General features: G+C 39.5%; 1 protein-coding gene across 2 annotated transcripts; it reads right to left on the bottom strand.

Moving 5' to 3' along the window:
• Positions 1–15666: 15666 nt before the first annotated feature.
• Positions 15667–24256, bottom strand: LOC146625661 (receptor-type tyrosine-protein kinase FLT3-like). 2 transcript variants are annotated; one of them, XM_085362370.1, is made up of 24 exons: positions 24197–24256; positions 23516–23589; positions 21724–21875; positions 21521–21642; positions 21299–21410; positions 20940–21082; positions 20548–20726; positions 20249–20387; positions 19990–20167; positions 19774–19874; positions 19555–19669; positions 19271–19476; positions 19075–19178; positions 18857–18992; positions 18117–18221; positions 17926–18036; positions 17617–17773; positions 17400–17512; positions 17146–17267; positions 16728–16850; positions 16524–16635; positions 16337–16436; positions 16015–16120; positions 15667–15916 (listed from the first exon to the last, which is right to left on the bottom strand). In XM_085362370.1, exons 1-24 carry the CDS (start codon positions 24222–24224, stop codon positions 15698–15700), a joined length of 3057 nt encoding a protein of 1018 aa, XP_085218496.1. In that variant the 5' UTR covers positions 24225–24256; the 3' UTR covers positions 15667–15697. The 2 variants fall into 2 exon arrangements, with proteins under 2 accessions (XP_085218496.1, XP_085218495.1); XM_085362369.1 differs by having other exon boundaries at positions 17146–17285; positions 21521–21645.
• Between the last annotated feature and the right edge of the window lie 553 nt (positions 24257–24809).

The raw sequence follows: 24809 nt of genomic DNA on the forward strand, positions 1-24809 counted from the left end.
CGCAGAGGATCGCTGAGCATTATGTGAGTGCGTGTGTAAAAGCAGAAGGATATATATTTTAGTTCTGCTGAGCCAAATAAGACAGGTCAGGGTGAAGAAGTGACAGCCAAAGAAAAGCTTACCACAAAACGGAAAAGTTATGACAAATCAGACTATAAGGCAAAAAGAAAGTGCAGCTTTATGGTTTCATGGACAAAAGAATTTCTGTGGCTGCAATATGACGAGCTAAATAACCAGGGCTGCACATAAGTGGTCCGCAGGTGCGCATTCGCTGTCAAAATAAAAAATGCGCACAAGATAAGGAAGTTGCAACGCGTGTTTGCGTACATAAGATTTTCAGGAGGACAGACATTTGTTTAGAACTCTTAAAGATGTCGAAGAAGCTCCTTTAAGCAATTACTTTGGTGTTCCTCCACCTCCAAAGAAATGTCAGGAGTCCAAACCACAAAAGAAGCGCGTATTCTCGGAAAAGTAGTTGCAGGAGGTGAGCTGGCTTCAAACAAATGATGAACGCACAGAGATGTGGTGCGGAATGTGCCGTGAAAATTTAATAAATGACAAATTAAAAATGCATGAACATTTTTTTTGTATCGAAAAAATATCGAACCGTGACACCAAAGTATCGAACCGAACCGAACCGTGAATTTTGTGTATCGTTGAACCCCTAGTAAACAGTTGTAAGCAAAGGATAGTGCTCGAGAAAGTGATGTTTTGGTCTCAGTTTCTCCTCTGGGAACACTTCTAAATATCTGTAATGGTGTTCTGAGATCTTACTTTGCATGTATCCTATTGTGTGATCTGTGTGGAGAGGAGCCATGACAAGCTCAACAACATCTTTCAGGGTCATCAAAACCTCCCAAGCAGGCTCATCTTCTGGTACTTTGTCACCAATCATGAGTGGTATCATTCTCAACAAACACCAGTTTTCGTGTGCATTACCTCCTACACTTTTTCGCGCTGTGAAATTTGGGGCAATGGGTTGTGTACAGTTTGTTTTGTCACTCCATTTGTAAGGAAAGCAACGGATGGAACGGTTGAGCTGCTCAAGAGATATGTATTTCTTCCTGATTAACACATCAAGACAGAGTGAAATTTCAACAGGTACAATCCCTTCAAGCAAATCATGCAAAGCATCTGGGGGATAACCTGATGTAGCATGAAAGTGACTGAGTCTGTCTGAGATTGGACACTGTCTTTTAACTCCACAGTGGTGAGCTTCTGCAGGATCAGACAGTGCTGCTTTGACATGGATGACTTAGTCCGTAGAGGAAACAGTCCTTCTCCTACTTCATGCTCCTGGATCTGTGACCTTTCGACAGAAATGTGAAGCTGAAAAGCTTTCAACAAACCTGCCTATTGAGTGAGCGCCAAGATTGTCAGCGACTACAGCAAGTACAGTGCCCTTGACCACTTTGCCCAGACTTGAAACAAAAATACCATTATCTTCAAAGGACTTCAAATCTTTGAGCAGTGGGTCCAAAACTTTTGCATAGCCAAACTGGTTGACATCATTTGCCTTGCATAAAATGGTTAAGTAAATGGAAGTCAGTGTAGATCTCAATGTGGCAGGTATGTCTGCAAACACCCAATACACAGCTGTGACTTTATGCTTCTTGCGGGATGTTCCCAGAGGGTTGCATATCTCAAAGTCATCTATTTAAAGGATGAGTGGGAGTTTAAGTTCGTCTTCACATAAAAAGCTGTTTTCTCTTAGTAAAGATCCATCATTAAATGATTTGTATTCTGAAGAGACATCAGATGGCCTTTTGTTTTGTAATATTGTGTTTTGAATGTCTCTGTTGTCCACAAGTTGAGATAATAATGGGAGGATTGGTATATACTGAAAAGTTTTATTATCTGTACTATCAAGTATGTCCTCAACAGGTTCAGTCAATGAGAGATGCTCCTTTCTAAATTGCTCTCTCCTGAACTGACTGCTTAAAGGCCCTTCCACTCTTAAAGCAGCACAGACAGGGCTTAGCCGGCAAAGGTCTTTGACCAGTTCTGAAATCACTGAGTCTTCCAATGTACAGCCATGTTTTCTCAAAGTGCTCAGAATTATTTCTTTAATGACGGGACCAGATGCAGATGCTGTAAGGAAATGAAGTTCCTCTACTAGTTCGTCAATGCATGAATTGGAGACACTGAAAATGCTCTCCATTTTCAGGAGTAGCCCCACTTTCTTAGTAATAATTTTGTTTAAGTCCTCATCCTCCTCAAGGACTGAGCCACATTCATTGTCATCGTCAACAATGTCACATTCTTCATCCGGGTTCTTTTGGTATTGATGAAGAACATTAGTCTTGAAATCTTCCAAGGAATGTGGGTTGTGTTTTCTACTCTTGTGGCTGTGGAATGTTGTGTATTTGTTAACCTTATAATCACAACCCTCAAAAACACATGGCACAGTTTCAAACTTTTTTAGATGGCCACAAGATGTTCAAAAAACTGCCTCTCACTGTCAAAAGAGCATGAATTACAGACAATGCACGTGAATGAAAGGATGTTGCCTGGCTGGGATGACTGTGAATGATGCCTTGACAAATGTGTCCTTAATGCACCCCATGTCTTGACAGTGCAAGGGCAATCTGCATGAAGGCAGGGTATGGAGTGGACTCGACCAAAATGCCCATGTATTAGCCTGACGTGTTTCAGCAGGTCTAATCTTTTTGTGGTTGTGAAGTTGCACAACTTGCATTTCCAGTTCATTTTCCCATAACTGAGGATTTTGGTTAAGATTAACCACATTTTTAAGGTCAATGTGATTTATTTCATTTAGAAACTTGCATACCTATAAAGGATACACCGGGTGTGGGGATGTGGGTGGGTGCGTCAGCCCTAGAACTGGTAACAGAGTCGTTTATCAGTGAGTCTCTGCTTGTAAAGGACACACGTGAGGATCTGAAAAAGAGGGCAAATAGTGAGTGTCCACATACACAGATTCTTCATGCAACAAAAATAAGAAAATACATTACACAAAAGAAATTTTCAGATATGTACCTGGTTACAAGTTATTTATCTAACCTCAAAATTTCTCTGAGTCTCTTTAATGAAGGTAGAAATTAAACATAAGGTGAATATTGTTCTTCAGTTTTTCTTTGCTCCTCTTATCTGAGAAGTCTGTCTGTCTGTTATACTTAACATGTCTCACACTCATACAGTAAGACAAATGGTGGTTGTCTAGTAAGGAAGTTGGGGGAAGCAGACAACTCCACAGGAAGAGTCTTTTGTGTCTTCGAGGACTCTGGGAGGTAGCAAGGGAGTGTGAACCTTAAGGTGTGAAACAGCTGTGTACTGCCTTTTGTTCCTGGAGAAGGTATTTAACTGAGAGCCATGCTAGGCTCAGGGAGACTCTGCTGACCGTCTGTCCCGCGGTCATGCGGAATGTTAGCTACCGCTCACCGCTCGTCTGCAGGCTTTATTTAAATGGAAAACTTCCACAACAGGCAAAAAAAAAGCTTTTTGCTAAAAAAAAAGATTTAGAGCAGAAGTTTTTTGCACTGCATTTTAAAATGAAAGCATATTGCATTTATTTACAATTAAAGACACAGAGCAGAAAGTGTGTTACTGTTTTACATCCACAGACACACAAGAAAAGAAGCAGGCAACATGAGGTCAAGTTATGGCAATTTTATTTGTGTATTTCAGTACATGTATTTAGATTAGAGTTTTTAAAAAAACAAACAAACGTCCCAAGAAGAAGGATGGGGTGAAAGAAAGGTGGAGAGAGGAGGAAGAAACTATTGATCTCCTCAAACTCGATGCTGCTGGATCAGCTCTTTCTCAGCAGTCTGCTCCAGAATCCCCTCCTGTCCTCGGCTTGCTTTTCTTTTGCCTTCTGTTCTTTTAAGGTTTTGTTGAGCTGCTCCTCGGCATCTTTAAATTTTTCTTTCAGCTGCTGTTTGGCCAGTTTCACTTTCTGTTTGAGGAGCTCTTTAGCTTCCTTTTTGTGCTTTCGTATTTCTTTAAGTGCGTCTTTGCAGTCTTTCCTGGTCACCGCAGAGCCGGTCATTTCTTTCTTGAATGCCTTCACCTCAATTTTCTCTTCTGCAAGTTCTTCTTGCACTTTCATCAGTTCCTTCTTCATGTTTTGAGTGTAACTCTTTGTATCTTCCATTTCTTTCTTTGCTTCCTGTATTTTAATTTTCTCTTCCTCCAACACTTTTTGAGCTTCCAACAATTCTTTCTTCATATTTTCAATCTCATTTTCTGCCTCGTGTTTACGTTTTTTCTCCTCTTCAAGTTGGTGCTTTACATGCAGTAATTCCTTCCTTAGTGTTTCAGCTTCAGCCATTACATTTGCAGCTTCTTGTGTTGCCAACTGCATTTTCCTTTTTCCCTCTTCAAAAGCTTCCCGCACCTCCTGTAATTCCTGAATCACATTTCCTGCCTCCTTCTTTGCAGTTTGATATTTATTTTTGGCTTCTTGTGCTGTGGTTTTCTCTTCCTCCAATGCTTTTTGAGCTTCCAACAGTTCTTTCTTCATGTTTTCAGTCTCGTTTTCTGCCTGTTGTTTTCCCATTTTCTCTCCTTTAAGTTTGAGACCCACATGCAGTAATTCCTGCAATACTACTTCAGTTTCAAACTTTGAATTTTTAGCTTCTCCTCTTGATTTTTCTGCCTCTTCTTTTAATTTGACATTTTCAGCCTGTATCATTTGAAATTCCTCTTGCAGGTTAATCAGCTGTACTGTATTGTATGGTGAAGCACTCGCCGATCCTCTTCTCATTCTCCCTCGATTCATTTTGGCCTTTTAAACAAATAAACCAACGTATTGTAGAGGAGTGAAGTTTTTGATGTTTTCTTCGTCAACTGTCGTTTGTCCTGCACAGAGATGCTGCTGTAGATGTGTCTCTAGCTGTGTCTGGATACAATGAAACATGCTGTAACTAAGTGCTTGTGTTGCACAGTTCTACTAAACATTCCATTCCATGCATGCTCCGCCCACATGGTCAGGAATGTCAGGTGCTGCATCGCCAAATGCTGCTCCCGTTGCCTAGCAATAACAGCTGTTTACTTTTTGGGGTCTGGTTCATTATTTAATAAAGAAAACATGTCCAAGTACTGGGTGCTGAGGCTCAGCGCATATTCTAGCCTGCTGTGTGGGTGGGCAGCTAGAAATCACTGGTGGGCAACATGAGTGAGGAGAAAACTGGAGCAGCCAAGCAGGGAGCTGCAGGTTGCTGGTTTGAGTCTCTGTTCAGATGCTGGTGTCTCCTCTCTCTGAGATGTCTGCAAACAGTCCCAAATAAAACAATAAGGATAATAAACAAAGACGTGACTAAAATAACAATTATGACTCTGATGTGTTTCATGTGTAGCAGGATGGCCTCTATACAGCAGTCGCTGCAAGCATCCACATCGCCACACTTACTTTTCTTTAAGCAGGCGTGCTGGGCTCCTCCTAAGGAAAGTTTGAAACTTCATTTCCTTCATGCTGGTGAACTTTTTACCAAATATTTTCATCAAAGCTTCTCCATCACTGACAGGGATTGTTTGGATCTTCACACTCATCTCCACCAACCCTAAAAAATGAGTCTCACTTTGCTCATATAATGCCAGGAGTGTCTCCATATTCCACAAAAGTCTATGCAAACATGTAACAGTATCCCAGAAATATTATTGATATTATAACAAAAGCTGTCACCAACACAATTGTCCCAAGTGCTTTTTTTATTAGTTATTGCAAATGCTTGATTGCAGTTCTTGCTAGATGACAAAACCACTTATTAGGTTTAGAAGGAAATGACTTTTTCTACATGAGGTAAAGTTGGAGAGCTGTTTCCCCAAACTAAATGAAATCATCATTTAAAAAACTACAATCTGTATTTACTCTGAACATCTGTGTTAACATTTGGAAACATGTAAGTGTAACAAACATGTTAAAACATAAGAAATCAGGAAGGGGCATGTATAGGAATTTCTTTTACTTATGTATTAATCACATTATTTTATTGTATGATACCTTGGTGCCACTGGATTTTAACAAGGGTCTGTTATGCAGAAATAACAGATTGTGTACTTACCTCACTAAAATAAAGGCATTTGCAATTGCATAGATTAATATGCATGCTTCATGGAATTAACTGCATAGATCATATTCATAGATGTAATATGCTTCACAGAACATGCCGTATTGCTCCTAATTATAGCGCAGACATATAATATTCAAAATTAATTTGGACCCCAGGTGTTTAAAAGAACCAGGTTGCTATATGTGGCCCGCTGAATAATTGGGGACGTATGATTATGAAAACAATTATCAAGCACTGATGTTCTGACACTACCCAATACAATAATAAATCAATTTAAAAATATTTTACTTGATCCCACAAAACTAAACGCAGGTGCAGCAACAGTGGGTATTTTCACACATACTAGTGGGATACAGTAGTACTTTGTTTTATTTTTTAACATCTGCCATTTCAATATTTTAGAAAAAGCTAGCATTGACTAATTTTTAAACTTAAAACAAGCAGTCAGACAGTCATGCACAGGCCTGGACTGGGACAACATTTCAGGCTGAGAGCTTTACCCCCCCCCCGCTTTTATTTTGGTATGACACCATGGGGAACTTCAGCTACTTTCTGTCAGAGACCGTTGGAAACACTGATGGTCCCATGAGATGCCCTCCCTCTCTCAGACACACTTGTCCCGCCCCGTGAGCGAGTATCTTAATCATAAGTAAGTAGGAGAGACTTTCTATCTGTTGTGATATTTTGATACCATGGTAGCATTTACAGGATATTGTTTTATAGTGATATTATACAGGAAAACTGTTACTCAATAAGGCACATTTACTAGTTGTTTTTCTCTTTCTCTGTGACCCAAGAATTAATGTGTAAGAATCACAGGCTGGTACCAAGGTCGAAAATACCACAGAGATCACTTCCTTATTCCCATCCTCCCTTCTTTATCTCCTAGAAAAGAGCTTGTTAAAGGCCAGGTGGTTTGTTTCAGAATTCACTAATGAAAGAACTCTGTATTCTATGTCTAGGAGTGTATTTCGCTGGGATAATCATAAATTGTAGCTGAACTGATAAACTATACAAAGGATACTTCTTTGCTCAGAGGGCAGGAAGACGCTTCCTTATTTGGTCTGTACCGGTTTGAACTGAGAATCTGCTGACACACGAACCTTTTTCCTCTATATAAACTGTTGTCTGATGAATAAACCTTTGAGTTGATTTTGGGAAAGCAACCTGAAGCAGTCTGTGTTTCCTTGTTCTCCCAAGCTACTCCCGACGTCGTAACTAACCTGCTGAACGGCATACCTGAGTGTTACTTTGAATAATTTTGAATCTTATAGGGTAAAGACAAAACTCTGCTTATATGTGCCCACGCCTCGGAGGAAACCCGATCCACGGATGACCCGGGACGGAGATTTCTTTCACTATCCAATCAGAGGTGAGGAAGGCAGGACCTGCCCCTACTTACTGATGAGTAAGATACTCTTTAACCACACATCAATAAATACAGTTAATAATTCAAACTCTCAGAGCAGTCTTTGTTTTTTACTGATCGTTTCGCGTTGGCTTTATTCGTTTTGCTGCTGAAAAATCTCCCTACAGCTGGAGTTCATGATGCTGCTGTGTCCCAGTGTTTCCCCGCAGTGCGAACAGCTGAGCGGATTATGAAGCAGATACGGGAGCAAAGCGGTATCTGCATGACAGAACAATCGACTACTGCTGCGCACATTTTTAAATACAAGCAAACATGCTTCAGAGCTTTTTCAGAAAGTTCTGGTGCTGCTAAAACAAAGCCGCCAGTTACAGCTGGGAGAAAGCTTTCAGTGAGCTCTCCGGGATGATGAGCTACAGTGAAGATCAATGGGGAGAAGCAGACGGATGCAACAGCTGTTTTTTAAGAGTTTTAAAACACGACTGTTGGGAATAATCTGCCCAACAGTCGTGTTTGATGGCAATGAGGCATGTTGTATAGAGCGCTTTGAGTACTCCGGGAGAGTAGAAAAGCGCTACATAAGAATCAGTCCATTTACCAGTGTTCATAGAATCTCAAAGACATACCGGATTTAAGTTTGTTTACCTGCTTTATGTGTTTACCCAGAAGCAGAGCCACCACAACTTAAGGATTGCCGCTCTCCTTTCTCAAAAAAAATAATAATTAAAAATCGTCTGACGTCCATTTTCTTTTCCATCAAGGCAGGAAAGTAGTTTGCAAAGACCGCGATTGTAATTATTGGGGGCGTCCAAATTCATGGGCTGCATCCTCCCGGGACGCATTTGTAGACCGATTACGTCACAGCGTCGCGCCGAAGGCTGACCAATGTGTCCTCCTTTTCCCCGAATTTGAAGGATGGGTCGGGTGTGTCCCTCATGGCCCACCATATCCCAGAATTCATAGCGCGGCCCAGCCAAACTCCAGTTTCCGGCAATGGCGGCCACTACTAAGTTTTAAAATTACTCTTATTATTCTTTCTGGGTCATATAATAAACTTTTAACATATTTTCAGCCGAGAATGAGGGTGTGTAAACTTCAAATATCTGCTCGGTTTATCAAGATATCGCATATTTGCAAAAGTGCTTCGAGGTTTTCGGAGACGTCTGTTACCCACCAGCTCGATAGCTAGCCGGGAGCTCGAGGGTCACTAGAGCCGCCGAGAACGGCACAACTCCCGGCACATCATTTTCAGATCACTGCTGTCTTTCGCTACTCAGGTTAAACGTAGGTTTACATCCGGCCTACCCGACCTTCTGAGGACCCGGCCCACATAGCCCACGAAGACCGGGTCCTCAGGAGGATTCAGCCCATGAATTTGGACACGACCTCAGTGTTCCGATTACCAGTCCGGGACTGGTCATGCATGCTGACTGATAAAAACCGCACCACGAACACATTTCATTGCAACTTACCAGCAGTTGTCTAGACAGTTAACAGACAGCAACAGATTAAAAGTTTCATTTCAAGTAATGGTGCATTACACAGACTTAAGCAATGCAAGTAAAGTGTAATAGCTCATCACTTCAAAAATTACCATTTGTATGCGCTATTATATATTATTCACCCTGTGTAAATAGCTTACCTTCACTTCTGTGGTTCGATCGGGTTCGATGGAAGCCGAAAACCCCCCCCAGAATTTTCTTGCAGTCCCGCTCAGTCAAAAAGCGCGGTCTGGCGCATGGCAAATTAGGAACATAAGACTCACGGTTTGGGGGTATATTTTACTGCATTTTTTAATGTAATGTTGTTACTCTTAAGAAAAGGGTATAATAAACCCATTACTTTATAATTCCTTGGCTGAGTGCAATAATAGAGTAAATTTTATATGATTTGCATAGATTATATATACCTCTCTCCAAAATAGCTTTTATCAGTGTATAAAGATAAAAGCACACAAAGAAACACAGACGGTCACTTATGCTGTCATTACTCGGTCTTCTCCTCTGATCCATTAACAGACAGGAGATCCAGAGAGGAACTCCAGGGAGATGATGAGTTTCTTACCCACAGCCAACTCTTTGCTGATGGGACGGATTCAGATAATCAGCTGGTAGCAAACATACTGCCTGAAAAACCAGAGCCAACATTTAACCTTCCTTCATTAAGGAACAGTGAAATAATCACTGGTGGAAAGATCTCTAGATCAATGCCATACTGTATCAGTTTGACTGTTCAACAGGGGCTTATCAAACAATTCAGTGTTTAGTTAAAACAGCTCTTACCTCATGACTGGATACACAGACTGGAGTCTTCACATCATCAGAGCAGAGCGCTCCAACAGCACACAGCAGCAAAACAGCTGGAGAGACAGAAAACTGAATCTTTAGTTGGTAATTGTTTGCAGTTCTTTCTTGTAGTTAATAATCTTGTAATAGTTGAAACTATTATTGAAACATCTAAATAAATATATAAACATCAGTGGGAAAAACCACATAAAGGAAAAAAAATGCATCATTATGACAAAATTGCTCTTCTCAGTCATAAGTACGCACAATAGTCATTATGGTGTATTTTAATGTTAAACTAAAAATTCAAAACAAACAATGACATTGTATGAAGAATGAAGAACACAAATCAGTTCGTCACAATAGGCCTATCTCAGGTTCTTAGACTGCATTTCTGAAGGACAGCTGAGTGTTATTGACAAAATGCTTCATAACTCAACATTTAGCTCCGACCAACTATGAAAATCTTGATTGCAAGTCTGTGATTACCATCAATTCTGAGGAACATTTAAATACTCTGACTTACCTGCAGTCATGTTTCTCTGCCTCCAAATTTTCATTCTCGCATACCGAAGGGAAAATTTGTTGCTGCCACAGCGCCACCTACAGGGGAATTTAACCCCGAGGAGATTAAATAGGTTAATCACCATGATGGTGTCCAGACATGCCAGGCAGGAGACTTAATTCCCAAATGTTTGAATATAAAAACATCATGTTAACCATATAGTAAACACAATATTTTTTTATTAAAACAAATATATGTGAAGTATTACTCAAAAAAGTCTGAGCATTCAAAGGTCATTTACACTCCCACCAAATCACAAGTGTTCTAACAAAAAAGAGATATATAACACTAATGATTTTAAACACAAAATGACCTTTAACCACAAGGCTTTTTACACACTGGAAATAGAATTATTTATGCAGATAAAGTCCACACATAAAGTCTTCATACAGTAAAAACTATAGTCATTGCGTTAAACAGCCTCTAAGAGCAAGATCAGTCTTCAGCTTGCCAGAATGTTGTCCCTCCTTTCTCATTTTCTGTTCCACAAGACGAATCTTAACTTTCCTCACAAGTCCATCTTAATCAGCCACCGTTTCTACAACTATGGCTAATCTCCACTCAGTCCGTGAAAGATCATCTCCCCTTTTGATGACTCTGTGACCAGCTTTCAGATCACTTCTAGAAACACGCCAGCATTGTCTAGTTGCAATAATAGAGAGATATTCTCCTCCAGCAGGGCCAGAATTGCTCTGCTACTGAATGTGACACCACCTCTTAGAACTATGCATGTGAGCCTTCAGTTTTCAGGCCCCTCTTCTGTGGAACCAGCTTCCAGTTTGGATTTGGGAGACAGACACTATCTCTACTTTTAAGATTAGGCTTAAAACTTTCCTTTTTGGTAAAGCATGTCGTTAGGGCTGGACCAGGTGACCCTGAATCCTCCCTTAGTTATGCTGCAATAGACGTAGGCTACTCGGGGATTCCCATGATGCATTGAGTTTTTCCTTTCCAGTCACCTTTCTCACTCATTATGTGCTAATAGACCTCTCTGCATTGACTCATATCTGTTATCAATCTCTGTCTCTCTTCCATAGGATGTCTTTATCCTGTTTTCCTTCCCTCACCCCAACCGGTCGCAGCAGATGGCCCCGCCCCTCCCTGAGCCTGGTTCTGCCGGAGGTTTCTTCCTCTTAAAAGGGAGTTTTTCCTTCCCACTGTCGCCAAAGTGCTTGCTCATAGGGGGTCATATGATTGTTGGGTTTTACTCTGTATCTATTATTGTATGATCTACTGTCCAATATAAAACGCCTTGAGGCGACTGTTGTTGTGATTTGGCGCAATATAAATAAAATTGAATTGAATGTCCTCTCTGATGGTGTTGGATTCCAGGTGGTAAGACTAAGTGTGTTTCATGGTTTCATGGTATGTGATTGGGAGTAAGTGGTTCAGGACCATCTGCATCATTTAGGCTATCCACAGTGAGTAGACGACTGTCCACAATAGACACTGGCATCATCCAATCTTTCACGTGAGGGTGGAAGATTGGACCGAAGTACATTCCTTCCTGTTCTGATCTGTCTCTCCCACACACCTCCTACATGGCTTGAATGGAGAGCATTCATAATGAAGTTAATCTGATCTGGATGAGAGAGACAGAAATGTGCAGTCTGCACATTTAGTGTTTGAACCTTTTTAACTTCAGGTCACCCAAGTGAGATTTCTGGGATTACCTCTGCAGGTGGAGGCACTGTTTTCTCCCATAGGAACTTGGGTCCAGTAAACCAGTTTTATGTGAGAAGCTTGCTTGCACTTGAACCTCCGGAAGCAAGGTCTGCAGGATTCTTGTTAGTGGAGACATATCACCTTTGCTGAGTAGTTGTACTGAGATGAGTTTTCTGAATCCTATTCAATACAAATATGTGAAAACGACATGGTTTGTTGTTGCTGTACCCTAGTACAACCTTGGAGTCTGTACAGAAATATTAATCAATCCCTGAAATTCCACGTTCTTCCTTTAGAGCAGTGCTTGCTGTGATGGACACAACAGCAGCAGTCAGCTCTAACCTGGGGATTGTCACAGCCTTGAATGTAGCTCCAGTGGACTTTGACACGACCAGATCACAATTAAGAGATCCATTTTCATTCACGTGTCTCAAATATTAACACTGGCCATAACCATTTGATCTTTCCAAAGTCAGTTGATACATAGCAGTGAGGCATGTGATTTTCTCCAAATGCCAGATCACTCTTCCAGCATCTTCAGACTGGTTGAGGTTAACTGATGAGTGGGACATCCCAGCCTGTGAAATGCCTACAATTTCTTGAAACACCCTCTTCCCAGTTAGCAGGAAAGGAGCAACAAGCCCTAATGATTCATGAAGAGAGGCAGCTGTGGAGAGTATGCCACGTCGGGTTTCTGGTTGATCCTTCAGAAAGGTATAGAAACTGAAACTGTCTGATTCAATGTCCAAGTGGGTTCTTAAGGCTCTTCACAGTGATGGATCATTAAAGATGAGATCAAGAGCCTTTGGTTCAGTTGCACGCTCAGATGGTTTTACGCTCAAGCACTACGACTATGCACAACTTTGCTTAGTCACAGTAAACCCATAGCACAGAACTTTTGGGCTTCTTTTGCAAGCTGAACAGCTTCATCCACATCTGCTATGCTTGTGACAGCGTCATCAACATAGAAGTCTCTCATAATGAATTGTGAGCCTGGAGGACACACTCTCACTCTCCTTAGCAAGATGATTTAAGACGTAGTTAGCACATCCAGTTGAAGATGCAGCACTGAAAAGGTGAACTTTCATGCAGAATTCTTTTACATCTTTATTTCCATCTTCACACACTCACAGTGAACACCACAAAGGAAAATACAAGTAATTACTTACAGCTTAATCTTAGAAATAAATGTTTGATTACAAGACAGAGTCTGAAAGAAAAAAAATGTAATCTAGTTAATCAGCTTAAAAGATCCTGATAGAACTAGCTGGCCACAAAGCAAAACAAAACATACTCAAGGTCATATTGTACACATCTGAGTAACACTGACTGTGCCATTTCCAAATTAAATGATTAAATGATCTGCAAAAGATGGGAAATTATCCCAGTGTGCCTCTCTGTCGTAAATGGAAACTACACTGTTTCACTTTCCATAGGAATCCTCAATCAGGAGGATCTTTCTGAGGTAACATAATTATTTATTTAAAAATAAACTGAATGAATGAGTCGCTCTTCATGCTAGAGTCACTTTTATGGTCTGCCTTTTAATGTGGGGCAAGGCTCATTTTGAGTGATGGGTTTATGGTTTGTTGATACTGAGTTGATGGTTTCACTAAGAGCTTCTCTTCAGACCTGCTTGCACACTTGGGATACCCACACATTTAAAGTTAGAACATTCAATAAAAAGACATTTCATTCAATCCCACACTGTGGAAACTCACTGGTTACAACAGCACAATAAATAAGAAAAATAGTGTTTAAAAAGCCAAAAATATTATACGATGCACAAATGGTTACTACATACAGTAAAATACACTGAGATTTATATGCTTATAATATAATATAATATAATATAATATAATATAATATAATATAATATAATAATTTAAAAAATATAATATAATTATTAAAAATTATTTTCTTTTTTTTTTCTTCTCTTTTGTGAACCCAGATGTTTTCCATGTGTGTGACTGATGTTCCTGTATGTGTTTTCTTTGTTTGTAATCAGAAGAATCTGATCCTTTTGCAAATTCTATTGAATTTTATAGTGTCTGTTAGGCCAAGATCATCTTGACTAGGAGTCATTATTCATTTGTTCTACTGTGATTTTATGATTGATTTATTCCTTTGTTTTGCTGCGTAGGAGCGATGGGCTGAGCCAGCATATCCTTCCCTTTGTGATGAGTCTGTCAGGATCTGCTCGCTTCGCCTTTATCCCCTGTCATCACAGGCAGCAGCTTCGACCTTTAGCATTATATGAAACACTTACAAATATTTTAAACTTTAACTGAAATTCATCCTGACTTGTCATCTTTAAAGTGAATAAGGTGGTATATATTTTTGGAATTACATCTCCTGGTTAACTTTTGGATTTCCTGAAATTCCCCAAGGTGGCGCTGTGGCAACACAAACCTCCATGTTTGTGTCTTCCACGTAGTGGTGCTTTGAGCAGTGGACTCCTGTCTATAGCTGCTGTGCTTGAGGATTCACATTCAGCTTTATTGTAACATTACAGATTTTAAAAAGTAAAAAGTGTCTGAAAAAACTTTTGTTACAGAGCTCCACAAAATAAGATACCATGTTTTAGATACGTGTAAAATTCGAAAATAAAAGTGCATATGTCTGGCAAAAGAGCAAATAAATAAATAAATAAGTAAACTCTCTGATGAGCGTTGCATTCCTCTACAGCGCAGCTTCCAAACCTGATGATACAGCAGGATACTTTGAATGGAGCTGCTATGCAAGGACCTCAGAAAGCTGGGGCTCTTAAACTCGCTGACCTGCTCCACTGGAGCTCAGTTGATGTAAAAACGGGCATGCTCTTCCCTATTCACCCTGAAACCCACAGTCAGCTCCTCAGTCTTGTTTACAATCAGGGCAAGGTTGTTAAGAAAAACACTATTCTGTCAGAAGGCTGATGATCATGCTCATCACATATTTAATGATGACACTGGAGCTGCGCTTGGCCTCACAGTCCTGGGGGACACAGACCACAGCTTAGGAACATCAGATTTTAGTACCTGATCAGTGGTTTTTCCAACAAATCTTAATTTGTAAAGTCAGGCACAGTTTGTTTTCACTCTGAATGTGTTGTACTCTAGTATAACACAAAACCATTAAAGAGAAAAATACAATTTGTATATATAAAAAGTATTTTCCTGTGAAATTCTTATGAAAAAAATTCTGATTGTTATTTCTTTGACAAGACTCGAATAAAACAGCCGAGGAAACACCAGGCATGGCCAAATTAGTTTCTTTATTTAAAGTACATTTTATTGCAGGTGTAATGCTGGAAGATAAAATGTTGTAGATAAAATGTAATATAGTGTAAAAGTTCCAGTAAAATATATAAAGAAAGTTTATTATGAAAAAAATAAATGTGTACAAAAAATATAATGCTTGCATTCTCTGCTGGTGTATAAATGCATTCAAAAAAACATAGACGTTACATTGCCATGTATAACAAAATATATGCAACATGTAATAAATTCCTGAGTCTTCATATAAACATAATGGAGAAATCTTTTTTCCATAGCTACATCTCTAAAGTACATTCCTCTGAATATTTTAGTTTCATAATTAATTGTATTTTGTAGCTGCACAATAAAAACTGCACAAAATTAAAAAAAACTTTAAAACTTTAAAAACAAAACTGCTTGCTATCCTTGAATATAATATAAAGCAAGTACATTCTACTCTAAAATCTTAGGTTAGTACCATTTTATCAGTATTGTTATGCAAGCTGTTGGATATACGGATAAAAATAAAGGTATAAAGGCGATCACTCTGCATCGGATGGTTTCAGAAGCTCCTTCTCAGCTGCCACAGTGTCTCCGTCACATGTTTCTGCTCTCTTTTCTTCAGTGGCGCAGGTTTGACAGTAGTCATTGGTGGCCTGGGTTTTCTTTTCTTCACTTGCTTTGGTCAAGGCAGACATGTCAACGATGGTCGACGCATTCTGGTAGTCGCTGCAAGTCTGATTGATTGTGTTTTGGTAGAGCTGCAAAAAGTGAATGTTGATAGTGATTACGCTGCTACATTCACATATATGTTGGAGTATAATTTAACACAAATATTGAGATTTTCTTTAAGGCCTACGTTCTCCTCTTGGTCTAGGAGCAGGTCACACAGAAAGGACACCAACTTGGAGAAAGAGGGGCGGTTAGCAGGAGCCAGGGCCCAACACTTATGCATCATCCCGTACCTGCAGAAGAACATTCACAACACTACTGACTTAATAAAAGCAAAAATTATATTTAAAAGTCCAGAATAGCTAAAGTTTCAAAACAGAACAGAAATGGAGTATTATTTTTGACTTTTACTGATGTATTAATGTGATTCTGTCTTTATTTGAATCCTAAAATAATAGTTTTCTTAAAACAACCTAGTACATTTATGAAACATTTAAGATGAGACTTACACAGTTTCGTTGGCATAGTATGGACACTCCATCTTAAATCCTCTCTCAATCATTGAATAGAACATATGATCCACCTTTATGCCCGGATATGGAGTGACACCTGCGACAAACATCATTGAGACGTTAGAACTGATTGTTTATCTTTTGAATGTGCTGCTCACAATGAGTTAATGTTTGTGAAAGTTACCGAGTGAGAAGATCTCCCAGAGCAGAATGCCGTAAGCCCAGACATCGCTCTTCATGGTGTACATTCCCTGAAAGATGCTCTCAGGAGCCATCCACTTTACTGGCAAACGCACCTGTGAGACAGCAGGGCTCAGTCACCCACCCACAGGGATTAACATAAGAGTCAGTGAATAATATAAAATGACCAAAGGATCATCCAACATACGTTTCCTCTCACGACGTAGTTGGAGTCATTGTCGATGTCCCGGGCGAGTCCAAAGTCACCGATTTTCACCTGCCTGCCGTTTGTCACTAAGACATTTCGAGCTGCCAGGTCCCGATGGATACACTGCAGACAAAAGGAGCAGTCATCAGCATATGTTTTGTGTATTTATTTGGATATGCAATTTTAGTTATATTTAAATAATTTCCCCTTGAACTGTGCGGTTTATAAAATTCCAAATCTCCTAAATATAGATATATTATGACAAAATGCAAAGAACTAAGAAACTAACACAGGTGTTTCAGGTTTGGTCTGCCAATATAGGTCTAAATTAATCATCAACACAGAGGAACAAAAAAGACTAAATGTGTTTCTGCAGAGAGGCTGGGTGACAGATGTTTGTCTGGTGTTTGCCGCCTACATTCTTGGAGGAGAGGAACTCCATGCCTCTTGCTACTTGGAAGGCAAAGCTCAGCAGGTCATCAAAGGTCAGGGCTTCCAGGTCTTCCGTCTGCTCGTCTGAGGTTTCAAAGCTCTCTGGGTCTGCAGATAAATTGTGTTCTGAATTTCACAGTAGTGTGTCAACCTCTGTTCACACATACACCTTTTTTTAAACGTGTTTTTTTTCACCATGATAACGTGTATGCTCTGCTGGCTTTATATCACATTTCTCACCTTCACAGCTGTCCACGTCGTCAGAGTTGATGGTAAGGAGCGCGATGTCCTCCTGCCCCCTTGTGTTAGTGGTGTACATAGGCACGTAATTATCTACTGGTGCTTCCAGCGCACTGAGAAAAGACAAATGTAACACAACTGTAATGCCAAACAAACTTCGCAGAGAATAATTTAACAAATAAACAAAAGGCAGCACTGATACAGAAACATGTCTCACCTGGGGCATTTCCTGAGCTGCAGGTTGTGGTAGAGGCTTCTGAAACGGTCTTTGTCAAAAGCGTCGGTGACAGACTTGTGGTAACGTTCACAGTTGTTTTTTAAGTAATTCAGCAGGTCTCCATGGCAGCAGTACTGGAAAATCAGGTATACTGGTCCTAGATGAGGGGAAATTAGGTTATTTTAAAACTTCTGTTTGACATTAATATACAGCATCAAATAATCAGAAACCAGGGCAGTAGGTCTCATCTGAAAGTGCCCAAGTTTGATGACTATTGTGCATGTGTGTGATCTGCTGCGTTAAACGCACCAGAGTCTGTGCATGCACCGAGCAGGTTGACAATGTTGGCATGGTGTCCGATGTGAGTTAGCATCTTGAGCTCTGACATCAAAGCCTCCTTCTCCATAGACTGGTGTTTTTCTGCAGAGTCAAGTACAAGATTAGCACTTTTAGGTAAAACCCTTTTAACGCTCTGCATTTCTCATGAAACAAATACCAACCTTTCAGCATCTTAACGGCCACCTTCTGCGAGACTCCTGGCTTTTTGATGCCATAAGCTGTAGCCTGGACCACCATGCCAAAAGCTCCAGAGCCCAGTTCTTTACCTGAGGAGGACAGAAAAACACTCAAAAGTCTGTTTTGTATATTAAATTGACTACGTTTATCAACACGTTGTCATGAAATATGAGGGAAAAAGTGTTCACATTAAGTTAGTTTTTAGATTGAGCTTATGCCATTAAAAAAACAAAACAAAACTAAAGACAAATGATTGTCCTGCAAAATTAAACCAAAGAGTTGTGGCCTCTTAGAGGTGTCCTGTTGGGGCCCCTTCATATGTTTCACATATCTATCTGGTTAGAAGTTCCGGCAAAGAGACATTTCCTCTTTAAACGTGGTGTATTGCTGAGTTCAGACAACACTTTGAGGCCCAGAAAGGTAAAACTCTTCATAAAAAAATGAAAAGAGGAAAGTCTGAATATTTCACAGATAACACATTTATGTAGAAGAACTTTTTTCCTCTTTTTCTGCTTCAGTCTTTTGCAAGCCCTCAATACGTCTTGCTACCATTTGAAGGGCTTCTTGTTCTTTGGTTTCGGAGGTCTGCTAGCAGCTAAATCAATAATTTTACATATATTTAAATGTTCTTTTAAACTTCTTCTTACTGACTGAGTGTAAAACTTTACATTGCCTTTATGTGTTGATGCATATATTTAACCCTGTAACTTGGTGTACTTCATACCCAGTTCAAGGTTCTCCCTGGGAAACTCCCATTTCCTGTCATACTCAAAGTCCTTGAAGTTGATGTAGATGTAATCATTATCACTGGGTCCAGTCATCTGGATCATCTGAAGCTGAGGCTGATATTGAGGTTTCTGCTGGAAACACAAAAGGTTTGGTGTCACGTCTTTGTGTGTGTTTGCATTTATATGTATGCTGATACACCTTATTTATATTTACCTTCTTTTTGACAAAATACGTGAGCACCATGATGGCGAGTGTCAAAGCCAGAGCCAGAACCACACATACTGTCAGCAGGAAGGAGTTCTTCTCAGGTGGCTTACCTAAAAAACAAAACAAAACAATGTGAACAACTTTTAGATTTTTTTTTTCATCAAATATTTTCAGTAAATATATTCACGAGACTTGTTATTACCAATAGAGGGCTGAGGTGTAGGTGGGATGATCATGTAATGGGTTTTGCACCAGGAGCCAACTGGGTTTGTCAGACAAAACCTGAATTGGTCTCCTTTTAACACGTCTTTGCTCACTAAGCTCTTGATCGGCTTATAGCAGGAAACATCAGAATCTATTTGAAATGCATTTGGGACCTCATCCCAGGATGAGTCAATTTCACTGCAGCTGTGAAACAAAGTAAAAGGAGTTTAAATAATCAGAGCTAAAATGCTCTGAGCTGAACGGCTGTGCAGGTAATCATACCTGTCATTGGACTTAGAGCAAAACATCCAGGTATAGTTTGCTGGCACAGGACTGACAGTCTCAAGGTTGAGGGTACCATCATCCTTATTAAACAAGAAGTTGAACTTTGGTTCATCTGGAACAAAAATCAGATGATCTCAAACATTCTCACATTTTAAATATAAATTATAATTAAATTTAAGTAATAATACAACTGTAACAAAGGTTACATTAACCCACCTACAACACACACTGATATGATCTTTGTTTCCTTTTGTCCTCCAGCCTCCAGGTGTAACTTATAATCTCCTGATATGAGTGGATCACAAAGCTTCACAGTCCTGAGAAACAGTTCATTACAGTCCTCATATCACATGATTACACTGATCATGAAAAACGTGAATGAATGGATAATTTTACACTTCTACATGATGACAGTTTGCGTCATTGAAGTACCTGTGCTGTGTTACCCATGTCTCCCTGACACATTTAGTCCTGTTTTTGTCAGGAGTCTCCCAGGAACAGTGCTGGAAAACAGGATGGTAGGAAACAGTGGCCTGCAAGCAGGTGCTGGATGCCTCCTGAGCTGATATGATCTTGGTCTCATCCAGCTGTGCAGAGAGGAAACCTTCATCTGAGGAAACACAAGAATAAACCAGATTTATTCAGTGGGAACAGTTTCAAATAATAATGACATGAAATGAAGTCTACTGACCTGAGACATTAACATGAACAGACTTTGAGTTTTTATTTGCACTCGTGCAGGTGTATGTGCCGCTGTGCTCCTCTCTCACTGATCTGATGGACAGGTAGGCCATCTGAACACCGAAATGTGAGTCATTTTTAATGCACATCTGGAAGAAAAACCCCATAATAATGATCATTTGCAGGATGATTATCAGTGAAGTACTTTTTGTCTCAGACTGAGGAATATTAAAAAGGTCGGTCAGTTTTCAGACAAACATAACAAGAAAGTTTAAGGAAACTCTCCCTGATTACAGGACATTACTGTACCTCCTCCTCCTTCTCTGGTTTACGTGACAGTGTCCTGGCATTGAGGTGTTTTCCTCCTTTCTCCCACACAGGTGATCTCAGACTGTATCCCTTTACTCTGCAGCGAAGCAGCAGAGACTGACCTTTGCTCAGGGTGACAGTAGAAACCTCATCTTTGTTCATTACGCTGCTCTGTAAGTCTGAAACACACATCAGGGCCTCAAGTCAAAAATATATTTTTCAGGCAGAATTTGTCATTTGCTTCTCTGAGATCAGTTAGTTAATGTCTGAGTAAACATTGTTTTTTCAAGTATTTGAACCAAATTTTACTGAAATTAACTCCTGTAATAATTTATGGATAAATTCATTATGGATGTATTAAATTTGTTATGAATTAATTTAAATCCAGTTACCGTAGTCATACAGTTGGGAGCACTCTTGTCCTTCAGCATTGGTTGCACAGCACATCATTCCTCTATTATAATATTCAGTGCTTGATATTGTGCGCTCTGTCTTTCTGTCGCTTCCCTTTAAACTCTGTTGTCCATCCTTGTTACTGGTCAAACAGAGAGAAAAATGTTAGTGCTGTAAAATTATATTTTCAGAGCGCTGTGTCTTTGACAAACATTATTATCAAAGCTTGTCTAATACCCATTTATCCCAACCACCCACCAAAATAAAGCATCTCTCCAAATGATTCAGTCTAAAATCAGACATTAAGAAGTGCTGCTATTCTAAAGTTTACATACAAATGTAAAGGACAACATCTTACCCAGACCATTTGATTGTGGGTTTGGGGAAACCCTCAGAGATGCACTTAAAAAGCGGGGAAGTATCTGACACGTCAACACCATCGAGCATCAGCTGTGGTTTTGTTGGACATTCTAAACAACAAAGAAAACAGTTAACTTCATTTTTTATTATCACTAATTTATGATCAAACAGAGATTGTGTGAGTATTGTAGAAGAAATAAGGTGAGAAGCTGTTACTCACTCATTACATGAAGAATCACAGTCGTGGAGAACATGGTGACATTGTTGGATTTACAGGTCAGAGTGTACTCCCCTGAATCTGTCTCAGAAAGCGGTGATGTGACCATGGACTGACTCCCATTTCTGCTGAGGTTAAAAGAAACATCTCAGTTTAATTACATAAAAAGATAAAGCACACAAACAGAAACACAGACAGTCACTTACGCTGTCATTACTCGGTCTTCTCCTCTGATCCAGTGGCAAACAGGAGATCCAGCGAGGAACTCCAGGGAGATGATGAGTTTCATACCCACAGCCAAAACTTTGGTGATGGGACCAGATGGATTCTGATAATCAGCTGGTGTCAAACATGCTGCCTGAAAAACAAGACCCACCATTTAATCCTCCTTTATTAAGCAGCAATAAAATAATCACTGATGGCAAGATGTTAAAAAAATGCTTTACAAAAACACATAAAAAGGTTGATTTAGCAATTAATTGTCTGAAGTTGTAATAAAAGCTGAGAGATTGTTAATCACCAAACCAAGCATGAACATTATTTATGTTTACATATTAAGACAAAATAAAAACACATAAATTATTAGACTATATAGTTATTTAAGAAAAATAAAGCAAAAATGGAGAAGAATTGTATAAAAACCAAAGTAACTATTTATTACTTCCACAGGATTTAAGAGGGTAAGTAGCAGCCAAGTGCTGATCTTTAGTAATCATGAGCACCTGTAATAAAACAAATGTTTCAGTGGTTTTCTGGTCTGGAGAATTGGGGCGTGAAAGTGTAACAACATCAACAATCATCTCAGAGAAGGAATTGTTGCTCCCAATCAATCTGGGAAGGGTTACTCGGCCATTTGAAATCCATCACTCTACAGCGAGAAAGACTATTTACAAGTGGAAAACAGTCAACACAGTTGCCAATCTTGCCAGGAGTGACGTCCCAGCAAATTCACCCCAAATTCAGACAGTGCAAACCTCAGAATCAGCAAGAAGCTTGTGAGCTACATGTCAGTCTCTATTGGCTTCAGTTAACATTTTAATTATTAAAGTTCACGACGGTACAATTAGAAAAAGACTGAAGAAACCCTCGTCTCTCTAAAAAGAACATGGCAGCACAGCTTAGCTTTGCAAAGTTGCACAAATCTGAACATCTGAACCAAGACTTCTGGAACAATGTCCACTGGGCAGTTGAGACCAAAGTGGAGACGTTTGGTCGTCATGCACAGCACCACATATGATGAAAAACTAAACACACCATATCAGCACCAACACCTCATACCAACTGTGAAGCATGGTGGTGTAGGGGTGATAATTTGGGCTATAAAAATGACTGATGACCTCACACAGAAAACTATTATTAAAGCTATTGCTGTTAAATCTTGGGGGTCTAATTATATTTTTTAAACACAGCTTCTGAATTTGACTCAGTATTTGTTAAACAAATAATGTCACTGCTAAGGGTCAAATGATTATTTTAATTTGTCCTGTCATGTAAAACCTTGGAAACGAAAGCGGGTATACTTTATTTTTCACACAACTACATGTGTGAAAATATTAAACTATGAACTGGTTAAAAAAATGTACATTTACTTTTATAATGGAATAAAATTTGGACTCAGAGTTTTTACTGAAATGAGACAAAGTGACAGATTTCAAGAAATGAAACAGGAGTACCATTTCCCCTGTGACGTTTTAGATCATCTTGTTGCTCTGCATTTTTTTGTTTTTGCATACTCATAAAACACTGACACTGTCATTAGTGAAAATAAGATACAGCTACACAAAGTTTGAAGAATATTTTCTTTTGTTTATACAAAAAAGTTAGTTAGTTAGTTAGTTAGTTAGTTAGTTAGTTAGTTAGTTCAATTACTTCATATTGGAATTCTAATGGTTTGTGCATATATTATTTACAGTTACTATGTGTCAGTTCAGCAATTGTGCAGCACCTACTAAATTGTGCCGTTTTCCCCCATTATTTTCCAGTTAAAGCAGCTCTTACTTCATAACTGGGCACACATGGTGGGGTCTTCCCATCATCAGACAGTGCCCCAACAGCACACAGCAGCAGAACAGCTGGAGATACAGAAAATGAAAACTTCAGTTCAAACAAATGCACATTTCCCGAATTATTAGAAATTTACTGGAAAATAACAAGTGAAACAGGAATTGATTATTTAATTTTAAAGAAAATACAGCATAAGCAAATAAGCAAATCTGAAAAAAGCGCAAAGCAACACAGTCATGAGGACAAATGAACTGATGTGTTAAGTGTTTCCTGTGAATTTATTAATGGCACAGTAGAGGTTTTTTTTATTATATTAAACTAGAAATGTTAAACACTTCTAAACTATAAAAATCACACAAAGTGTAATTTGCGTGTTTTTACCTATTATTTCTGATATTTATTTTCTTCCTGAGATCATCATCACCGTCACCTTATATGAACTACAAATGTGAGCCTTAACACTTGTCAGTCGCTGCTGAGCCTTGAAGTTCCTCAAACTGAAAATTTAGATCTTGATGTCAACCCAATCTTTTATATCTGAATATTTATTTATAACACGCCATTTTTAATTTTTGAACCCTAACTGTTAAATGATAAACGTGAAGCTAAAAGTTGCACTACTTCAGTGGCAATAATTCAGGCCACAAAACAGGGATTTGAAAGAGTCTTACTCACCCGCAATCATATTTTGGTGCCTTGGCATTGATGCGTATTTTCTGGCTGCTTTACATGCTCACTCTGTGGCTAGACTGGCGTACAAGACGCCCGTATGTGCCTTATAAATAGAGGAAGTATAAGACCATTGGATGACGCTGAGAGCCTAAAATATACACGCGAGAAACTACTGTTTTCTCGTTATTGTTGGAGATTTAAAAAAATGGAAGTACAATCATTTTTTCTGCGTGTTTTTATTAAGAAAAAACTGAAGAGGCTGGTTTCTACGTTATCAACATGACAGAGACATAATAATAATGGATTGGATTTATATAGCGCTTTTCAAGGCACCCAAAGCGCTTTACAATGCCACTATTCATTCACTCTCACATTCACACACTGGTGGAGGCAAGCTACGGTTGTAGCCACAGCTGCCCTGGGGCAGACTGACAGAAGCGAGGCTGTCATATCGCGCCATCGGCCCCTCTGGCCAACACCAGTAGGCAAGTAGGGTAAAGTGTCTTGCCCAAGGACACAACGACCAGGACAGAGAGCCCGGCGATCGAACCAGATACGCTTCCCAACCCCCTGAGCCACGGTCGCCCCGAGAAGAGAGATATTGTATGCATGCTGG

This window comes from Diplotaxodon limnothrissa, linkage group LG9, assembly GCF_057381915.1.
Source record: "Diplotaxodon limnothrissa isolate DT_005_m linkage group LG9, D_limnothrissa_male_GT1.1, whole genome shotgun sequence".
In the NCBI taxonomy this organism is placed as follows: domain Eukaryota; kingdom Metazoa; phylum Chordata; class Actinopteri; order Cichliformes; family Cichlidae; genus Diplotaxodon; species Diplotaxodon limnothrissa.

Coding starts and splice junctions, on each gene's coding strand:
- LOC146625661 (XM_085362369.1), bottom strand. CDS start 24,224: ATGCCAAGGCACCAAAATATGATTGCGG. Junction 20,168..20,248: donor TGTTCATGTTAATGTCTCAG/GTCAGTAGACTT, acceptor GTGTTTCCTCAG/ATGAAGGTTTCCTCTCTGCA. Junction 16,121..16,336: donor TACTATGCCAACGAAACTGT/GTAAGTCTCATC, acceptor GTTCTTCTGCAG/GTACGGGATGATGCATAAGT.